The sequence below is a fragment of the Montipora foliosa genome, chromosome 3, assembly GCF_036669935.1.
Source record: "Montipora foliosa isolate CH-2021 chromosome 3, ASM3666993v2, whole genome shotgun sequence".
In the NCBI taxonomy this organism is placed as follows: Eukaryota; Metazoa; Cnidaria; class Anthozoa; order Scleractinia; family Acroporidae; genus Montipora; species Montipora foliosa.
Genome location: NC_090871.1, coordinates 68720991 through 68730990, shown reverse-complemented (window position 1 = coordinate 68730990; position 10000 = coordinate 68720991). Strand labels below are relative to the sequence as shown.

At 40.1% G+C, this 10000-nt stretch overlaps 2 protein-coding genes and 1 long non-coding RNA gene across 3 annotated transcripts in view; 1 reads left to right on the top strand and 2 right to left on the bottom strand.

The window, feature by feature from the left end:
* Nucleotides 1-4598, bottom strand: part of LOC137996278 (uncharacterized) — a 16468-nt gene extending 11870 nt beyond the window's left edge. The window contains exon 1 of the mRNA XM_068841690.1: nt 4551-4598. Within this exon, the coding sequence (XP_068697791.1) occupies nt 4551-4590 (40 nt within the window). The 5' untranslated portion in view covers nt 4591-4598. The remainder of the gene's footprint in view (nt 1-4550) is intronic.
* The window catches only part of LOC137998110 (uncharacterized), a 216787-nt gene that overhangs the window by 139434 nt on the left and 67353 nt on the right, over nt 1-10000 (top strand). The window lies entirely within an intron of this gene.
* Nucleotides 4692-9770, bottom strand: LOC137996365 (uncharacterized). The gene is made up of 3 exons (XR_011122303.1): nt 9676-9770; nt 4953-5119; nt 4692-4790 (listed from the first exon to the last, which is right to left on the bottom strand). It is a non-coding gene; the product is annotated as an uncharacterized lncRNA (long non-coding RNA).

The following is a 10000-nucleotide window of genomic DNA, read 5'->3' as shown; positions in this document are numbered from 1 at the left end:
CCATCCAATGAAATCAGTATGCTAAAATAATCAATACTTCTTGATATGTCATTACTAAAATAATTAATATTTCGCTTCAATCCGGCCAGTTTCGTTCTGTCTGGAAAAGTGCTTTGGTACATCCCGTTCTAAAAAAGGCCGACTTGCCGCCCCTTCTCAAGAATTTTAGGCCTGTCAGCCATCTGCAATTTTAAATTATTTCTAAATTGACGGAACTTGCTGTTTTCGACCAACTTCAAGTGCATCTGACAACCTGTAATCTTCTTCCTTCCTACCAGTCAACATACCGGCGTTATCACAGTACAGGGACAACTTTACTCAAAGTCCATGATGATATTCTCGTTAATATGAATAATGGTCATGTTACAATGGTCTTACTTCTTGATCTATCGACAGTATTCAAAACGATAGACCATGATATCCTGCTTCATAGACTTCAGTCTGTGCTTGGCATCAACCGGTCTGTTCTCTCCTGGGTTTCATCGTACCTTATCGATCGCACTCAACGCATCTGTGTGTCTGGTTTGCTTTCATTTGAATTTGCCCGTCCATGGGATGTTCCGCAAGGGTCTTGTTTACGACCCCTTCTTTTTATCATTTACGCTAGTAATTCTTTGAAATTGTTGATTCACATCTTCCAAATGTACACGCCTAAATAACAAACTTTTGCTGAACGATGATAAGATATAGTTAATTCTTTTTGGCACTAGGCATGCAGCAACCAGCCAAAGTATACGAATTCAGGCGGCAATGTTACCATTACGCCAGCTCCCGTTGTCAAAGATTTAGGCACGTGGCCTGACATAAATTAAATATCGGTCATCATATTACGAAGCAATGTGCCTCCTCGTTGTTTTTCTTGTGACGCATTAGGAAACTTCTATCTGTGAAGAATATAGCCTGGGTAGCAAGCGTTTCCAGCGGGTGAGGAGCGAACCTATTTTTCCCGCCACGCGAGAATAGGGCGAGCGCAAAAAAAAGGGGGAAAGGGGAAGAGAGGAGAAGGAAACGCTTGCGGACAAACCCCTCGGTTTTGAAAACTCCCGTTCGCCCACGAACGGGGTCTCTGATTGGCGCGGTTCGGATTTTTTGATTGACACCTCTCAGTCCCTCATGTCAAAATAATGGATTCCTCGTAGCACGCGAATTAATCAGAGGAAGTAATTCGCTTTCCGTGGACTGATTTTCGCTTTTCGCTGGCTGGAATCGGTCACTACGCAGGGTAAATGGTGGAGAGATCTTTTCAAGAAATAATGTATCGAAAAGTTTGCTCCATTGTCAATAAAGGATTTAGCGGTGGCTTGATCGCATAAGAGAAGAACAAAGAATTTTGATTTATTAAACAGCTCGTCCAAGCGGGAGATCATCTCGTTGTTCTTCCCACTGGTTTCGGGAAAAACCTAATTCCTTACGAAAACAATGCTTACGTATAAATTATTAGTCCTCTCAAAAGTATTGCGAATTATTAAATCAAGGAAGCCTGCAATGGGGATTTCGGCTGGCAGGTAAACAGGCTCCTAAACGATTCAATCTTGCGAGATCCTTGTGTTTTGCAACGCTGTGGAGTAATACTGTTGAAATCCTGTAGTGTAATGTCAACGCCTTAAACTAGGATTTCGAAGCCTTGACATTATTGCAGAAGCAAGAGTGACGCTATTTGTAACTGTTCCTTTAATTTTAACATTACTTTCTTGAATACACAAGCGTCAAGAGCAAGGTGTTAATTAAACCACCGAACAAAAAATTGTGTAAGAAAACCTACTAATTTCGGGGGGCTTGTTTACAACATTTCAGGTGCTCTGACATTTAAATAGGAGGCACTTGGAACCTCTTCGTAGCGGTTAGGCCAATCCCCCCTCCCCCCCCTTTTTTTTTTTCGTTTAGCGTCGAATGCGTTTCCTGATATTGCGTCGGTCAGTCGTTTTTAAAAAAAAAAAAAAAAAAAAAAAACCATAAGCAGTCTCGGAATTGGAGGCCTGGTACCCCAGCATCATAGCTGTGGAGCCAGAAAACAACAAGACGTGAACCCAAAATCAATATGGCGGAAAAGTTGGTGGATGTTGTTGCAAAATTAAGACAGCGTGGGACAAAGGATCAACCACCGAAACTCCTATGCGACATAAAAATGGTTTAAAAACGTCGTTACCTATTTTTTTATGCCAGAAATTTGGATCGGTCGGGTGACGCTAAACAGAGAAAAGACAAGGGGGATGGCCTTAGCTACCGCATCCGATTTGCCTTACCAAACATTAAAATGCTATTTCCATAGTTCGTCTTCGAGGCCGCCTTCGGGAAGAGTATCTGTTTTCTGATTGATCAATATTATCGTTGTTTTCCTTGTCAATTTTTTGAAGCTTCTCCTACCCAAAGTTCATTCCCGCCATGTAAGACCAAACGTTTTCTTGGTCAATTTATGACAGCCGATGGCATGTATGACAGGTTAAGCAGGCGGTTTTCAAAATGCTGGGGTTTGTCTGCGGCCAAACCATTAAACATCTTCCACAGAATCTCTAATTCAGGCTTTCATTTCGTCTAAGCTCGATTATTGCAACAGTCTTCTTTGTGGCCTGCCTGATTGCCAAATAAAGAAAATCACACGAGTTCAAAATTCCTTTGCTCGCGTTATCTCCCAGGCTCCAAAATGTTGTCATATTTCTTCATTATTGTTTGAACTTCAATGGCCACCAGTTAAAAAGCGTGTCATATTCAAGATTAATTGCTTCTTACAAATAAAATAATTCTTTTCACAATCTTATCTTTGTGGCTCTATTTCTGTGGTTTTACCATGACGTTATCATTTACGGTGTGACAGTCGTGGTATTTTCTTACGCCATCGTCCGTGTTTTATGTCGAAGAAATTCATCATTAATATTCACGATTTGGACACGTTCATCCTGGTTGTCTTCAACAGAGTCCAGGTGAGCTCCGCTGAGCGTGTCTGCAATATAAAGACTGCTGCCTTTAATAAAGATCAATTTGACATCGTACCCGTTCAAGCGCATCATGATCTCTTGGAGTCGCTTTGGAGCCATGCCTAAGAGCTTACGTAATACTGAAGCAAGAAGTTTGTGGTCATTCTCCACCGTTCTTGGTCGAGTATAGGTATATTTATATTGGTCAAATCACTCTAGGCCATACTAAGACAGCTAAAGCTCCCTTCTCTATTTGCGTCCAGTTTCTTTCTGGCGGTGTTAATGCTCTGGATGCGTACTCAATGGGACGTCCTTCCTGAAGTAGCACTGCCCCAATTCCATGCTTGCTACTGTCCACTTGAATCGCGACTTCTTTGGATGAGTGAAAGTAAGCTAGGAAGAGAGATTAGGTATATTCTTCTTCCAGAAGATGAAGGCGGTTTCGTACTCGTCAGACCAAGAAAAAGAAGTATTCGTCCTACTTAACGCTCTGATTGGTTCAAGTGTCCTTGCAAGGTTTGGTAGAAATCTGGCCATGTACTGAACAATGCCAAAGAGACGCCTCACACCTTCTACATCAGTAGGGGCTGGCATACCACGGCTAGCTTGAACTTTGAGGTTTGAGGTTTTGATGACAATGCGAGCTTACAAATGTAAATCTTTCATTCTCTATTTTTAATCTGAAATCGCTCATACCGTTTCATTTTCAGGATAGTTCGTTCACATTGTACGACGCGAACGAGATGGAATAATCGCGGGAGACTTAAGATGTTGCAAATTTCTATTTTGAGGGGACGTTTTAGTCGACGTCGCCGTCGTAGATCTTAAAGTCCCTTATACGAAGCCCTCGGGGGAAGGGGGGGGGGGGGGGGGTTCCTTGTTCCCTTTAAATATTTCTTTGTGTTCCCTTGTTCTCTTTCAAACTTGTTCCCAGCTTTATGATACCTTGTTCCCTATTTTGAGGGGACGTTTTCGTCGACGTTACCGTCGTAGATCTTAAAACCTTCAGATCTATAACGGTGACGTCAGCGACAACTTTTCCGTCATTAGTGCAGTTCGTTGAAATTCTGTAAACTACCCGAACCATTCAGGAACTGAAGTGGGAGGAAGGGTGTTGAAACCAGGCGAAAAACAATACAACGGGCCCCTAGTCCCTTATGTGAGGCCCTCCAAGCAGAGGTCCTTGTTCCTTTTAAATATTTCCTTGTGTTCGCTTGTTCCCAATTACTTTCAAACTTGTTCCCAGCTTTTTGATCCCTTGTTCCCTAAAATATTTGACATTGTTCCCTTGTTCCCAGTTCAAACTAGCCATAATTGGCCATGTTCTCTCGTTCCCCAAATCCCCTAGGAGGGCCTCTAATATCGTTTAGCTGTTTCGTCTCTGTGTTGCAGTTTGTCGATCTCCATCTTAAGTATTCCGTCGTGCTTGAATGAACTCGAACAAAAGCAGAGCCTCAAGCGAATCCTTTTGTAGTAGTTCGTCCTCGTGTTTAAGAGCAGACAGCTAGAATAGACTTTTGCAATCACTACAGACTTTTCTTTTCGGGTTCTCATTTATTCGAAGAAAGAAGCAAGCTAGAAAGGAATTAAAAAAAAGAAAAGAATATTCAAAGGAATCAGATAAGAAGAGTGCCATACCTTCAATAGACGGGGTGCAGTTCCATCCTATTGAAGTCATCAGAAAGGATCTGATAGCCTCTCCATCGTCACTTGAAGAAGAGGGAAGAGGTGGAGGCAGGAGTTGAGGATCGCTTGAAAGCACTGTGTCACTGGCTTCATCAAGTAGTCCTCCAACGGCTAGAGTACTCGGAAATAGCACGGGGATTGATGGAGAAGGTTTTGAGGGCATCGATGCAGATGCCGTGGCAAGAATATTTCCTATAATCAAGTTGAAATCATGTTTCAAAAAAATTAAAAAGACAATTTCACTATAGATGGTTATAGCTTTTACTGATTGCAACCTCTTCTATGGGCGTGATCAATTTTTATTCAATAAGACGTCGCCTCATCTTATTTGTTAATTCATTTATTAAAATATACCTGTGCTTTGAGCTTGGACTGGTCCATAGATTTTAATTCCGCAAAACGTCGCAACAAGTGATACAACTGCTGGGGCGACAAAGCGATGAGTGTACATCATATTGTATGCACCTGTGTTCTGGTAAAATGGCGAATCGTCAACATGGATTTATCTCCAAAGTCGTGTCCTGGTACAAACAAACAAACAAGCGAATTAGTCCCATGCACTCCTAACCCTCTCTCTTGAATTCGTAGCTGACGTTCGTATTTGAAAGATGGGATGTAATTACATCCCTAAAAGTATACTGAATAAGAGAGTCTCAAAAACGAAGAACTGACATTAAGCAAGATCCATCTGATTCACACTAATTTAAACGTTCTTCGGACGCTTCTTGCTATTACTATATTGTTGCAATATAAGTTTGGTTGAATATTCACACCTGAAGTATACACTGGTATTTTGCAAGATATCTCAGAGTAACATTAAACTATTAATTAAGCAGCCCAATATACGGCACCATGATAACGCTTAAGTTTGTTGTTTTCATTGAAAGGCTACTTTTGAACTGTGCAGCAATAAAAGGGCACGGAGTCTAGGTTCAGGGGAATAATTAGCATTTTCGTTTGTTTTGTTCTTTTGTTGCTGTACAATTCAAAACTAGCCTAGTACACTCGCTTGCAAGGTTTCTTGACCGCATATATGGGCTTACATACAAAGGGAGGAATGAAAATCACCAGCTCAGTCCGTTTAGCGCGAGGACTAAGTTCTGCAAAGACATAGGATGAGAAGTGATTATCAGGTTGCAACCAATCACGACCAGGAATCGACTTGATACACGTGATCAAAACAGGAAAGTAAAGAGTTATTAAAAATGCGACTCTTGCTCCAACAGGTCATGACGTAGAGCTTCTAAGAGCCTTATTGTCCGACTTCTATTACAGTCCAACCTTCATTATCATGCTGCTTGTATATTTATACACAGCTGTGAAAAAACCGCGATTACTTTTGAAAAGAAAAGTTGAAAATCTTATTTGTGTAAGATATTGTGACTCCTTATCTTAAACAATTAATATGAAATACAGACTTTTGCTTAAGTTGATAAACACTGTTAACTTGATTCACTTGAATTCGCAATATCCTAAACGTTGCTTACATTTCTTTGCAAGATTGAGCAATTCAAAATCACTTTACACTCTTTTTTTTTTTGTTTTGGTAAGAAAGTTGCTTTTCCGGCCCAGGCTGAATATTCTTATTTTACTGTCGATTTTAGGCTGAAAATATTCTTGTATTATTCTTAACTTATAGCTTATGACATTTCCGTTTTAGAGTTTATTGGGGTATCAATTACAAGTGTTTGATCTCTAGATCTGTTTTCGCTTTGGTTTTTTTTATTTAAAAAAGAAAGAATTTGACATAATACTTTTGTTGCAGTTTAGTTTAGTTTTGTGCTGAATAGTTACTGTACAAATGTATTACATGTACCGTGCATCGAACTGTCATTAGCGTTGCAAATTTTTGTATATCTACAGTGTATTGGTCTCAATTCTCGGCCACAAAAAACCTAAACCTGCATTTCTAACCATGGATTGGAACAGCCGTAAGGACTTGAAATTTTAAAGACAACTAGCTTCAGCATTCAGTTTACACATGTAAAGAGTGGCCGAAAATAGGCAAATGCGCGAAAGTACAAAGGAAATATTGAGGAATGAATTCAGGTCAAAGAATAAAATAGGCCAGGAAAAGTTTATATTTAACAGAAAGCGTTATCACTCTACGTTCTTTATGCCAAGAGTTGGCTCACTTAGGCCTCCTATACGGATAAAATACAAACTTGAATTAGACCATGTACTGTCCAGTAGCCGTAACCAAACACGTTTTCGTGGAAACCAAATTCACCTACCTTCGTGTCACCTGGTCTTGCTCACAGTATATCGTAGCTGTAAACTCGAAACTCGGCAGGATGAAAGACAACTTTGCTTTTTATTCAGATTCATTTGGGACGAAAAAAATAAACGTTGAACAAAAAGTGGCCAAGAACTGGGCCCCTTACTGTAGTGCAGGTTTTTTTTTTGTTTTGTTGGATAGTTTCGCCGTTCAGAGAAAGGAGTAATTTTAAACGGTTAAGTTAAAAACATAAAATTGTATTGTATTTACAGATGTTTCAAGTCACAAAATTATATCTATCCTTTTTAAGATCTCATCTCAGCCTCGGCTTTATTCTTAACATATTCTTAAAATTTCGCAAATTTCAGCCCGGACAAACAAGTAGTTTCAAGTTTTCAGTAATACGCAGTAGCTTTTGCTACATGACAACAATTTTTCCGGTTGATCTAGTTTCGAACGCTTCTCGCGTCATTCGTTAAAAAAAAAAAACACTTAGAATAAAGGGCACACAGGGCGAGAACAAGCACGTTGACCCCATCTTTTTATTGCATCTGTTAAATGACCTGTGTATCAATTGTGCCAAGTTTGAAGAAATCTGGATAGTACGTCATTTTCAAGGGAATTATCGTAAGCCACATGTGTTGACTATTGGTGAGAGCGTGGGATAATTAGAACCTTCCCTATATGCAAATTGATCTGGCAATAGGCAGGATCTAATGACAGACTTAACGTCTGCCACATAAATAATTTCCTCTAACATCCTGTTAATAATATTAGTAAAAGAAATAGGGCAAGGTCGTTTCAAGGATGACAGTGGGGTTTCCTTAGGAACGGGGGAAATATTAGCACGTTTCCAAGAACTTAGGCACAGTATGAGACGTAATTGATAAGTTAAAGACGGAAGTAACTATGGGAGCAAGTTCCTCTACAAATTCTCTCCAGAACCAGTGTGACGGGCCGTCAGGTCCAGCAGCAGTTCTTTTTTGTTGTGAAAGGAATTTAAAGGTTGTAAACTCATTGATAACTGGGAGAATGGTACCTTGAAGGACTTCAAGAGCAAACAAAGAACTAAGGGACACATTTTTCCGTTTTCTGCCACTGGTGGTATTTACTGTTTTCCACGATTGTCTGATAGATTTACGATGTTTGTTGTTCTTGCTCCTCACTCCATTCATCTGATTCTGTTGAATAAGGTTATCAATTGTCACTTGTAGGGAATCAATCTCTAACACCATACCACCATTTGGATCAGGATACGCCTCTTCTTTAGCAGTAATGTCACTCGGGTAGAGATCAAGGCGTGGTCATTTGATGACAACTCATTTGACTCTTATCTTAGGAAAGAATTGATTCACAGCAGGGCTGATCATAGTGTAAAAACATTCAACTGCAGATTCTGTATCAGTATTGTGTGAAGGCCAATCAATTTCCTTGAGATAAGATGACATCGCTAACTTGCAATGCATACGTGTGTCTCTGAATTCAATCCTGTTTTTCTGTTGAACGTTTTTGTTTAGGGCTTAGAATCACGCTTTTGTGGTCTGACACACATTGAATCTTGCCAAAGTCAAACGGGACATTAGTAGCAAAGATATCTAATACTCTTGAACCCCTGGTTGAGGATTTAACCAGTTGGGATAAAGTGAAAGCCTGAAATAATGGCTCTACGTTTAGTTGATTAATATCACCAGCAATCATCAGTCGAGCATTAGGGTTCATTGATAAAATTGACTCACAAGCATTCTCCAAAAACTCGATGAGGTTTTCCGAGCAATAGATAGGGTTATGTGGATGATAAACTGCTGCAGCATAAAAATGTTGATTTTTCACCGGTGAAATTTCAACCCACAAGCACTAAAAAGCATTGGGAGGAAAGACAAGCTTCTTCATTTTCCGGCCATTTCTACAAACATTGCCGACTCCACGTTTCTGTCATTTCTATTTTTAGTGAGGAAAGTATATCCAACAGGGCATACCAGACTTGCGTCGAAACTACCATGTAGCCATGTTTTAGACATAAAACATAGGTCAATAAAGTTACTAGATAGTTCCGCCTGAAGAGAATGCGCAGCACCAGGTTTTGCGATCGATCTTGCATTTAACACCAAGCATTTTGGAATAACTTTAAAATGCGTCGGCTCAGAGGGGAGTTGAGTTACAGGAACAAGATATCGCTACCATTGACTTGCAAATTGCGTTGAATTAAGAGATACGACTCTCTGCGTGGATATTCGAACTGGAATGCGACGCCTACCTCCACGACACCCTCAAAATCTCAACTAAAAAGTTGTTCTTAAGAGAAAACAGTACCTGATGCGAAGGAACGCATCGACCAATACATCTGATAGCGAGCAGTGGGTAGGCATCGTGGAAGATCGTGTTTGGATATGCAAATTAGGAATGGAACGATCCTCAGCAGATTTACAACCGTGGGCTTTAATTGCTGGTCCCGGATTCTTTGTAATGTCCATAAAGGTGTTCGTTAGTTTCAACGATTTTTAGAGCAAAAGAGAGACTGCTTGCAGTCTGTCACATGTATAAACCATGTTTTAATTAAAATGTGTTTGAATTGATTACTATATAGTTCACCTGAGGATTATATTTGCAAAACAAATTGCAAGAGCCGTGGCTGAAAGTAGAATTAAGTTTTACTTTTCGTGCGACTTGTCTCGCAACGAAGTTACTCTGTGGAATCATAGTCCGTGCAGCTTGTCCCGCCACAGTGTAACCAAGACATTGCGAGACAAGTTGCACGAAACATTTCACAGTGTAACAGCGCCCAGCTTCTTCTATTCTTGGGCTTGCTATTATTATGGGGTAGGTCTTTTTGAAAGATGAGAAAAACGTAAAAAAACTTACAGTCAGAAGGCAAATGTTTCCTTAACTGGGGAGAAGTAAAAAGGAACAAACCAACCAAGCTGTGACTCCTAAATTAAGCAGCATACTAAAGCCACTGCATGACAGACATCAACTGAAACTGACATGTACAGTCCATTTACAGCTGGTATGCACTTGCCTGTCAGTTATGACATAGTTCGCTTTCGGATTTTTTCCCTCAATTACGATTGTCAGGCGCTTTTAATACTTCTAAAAGAATTACTTCGCCTTTTTGAAAGCTAAGCTACAAGCCGAAAATAAGTAAGTTCAACGATTCTATATAAATAATTGGCATCAGTTTGCGTTC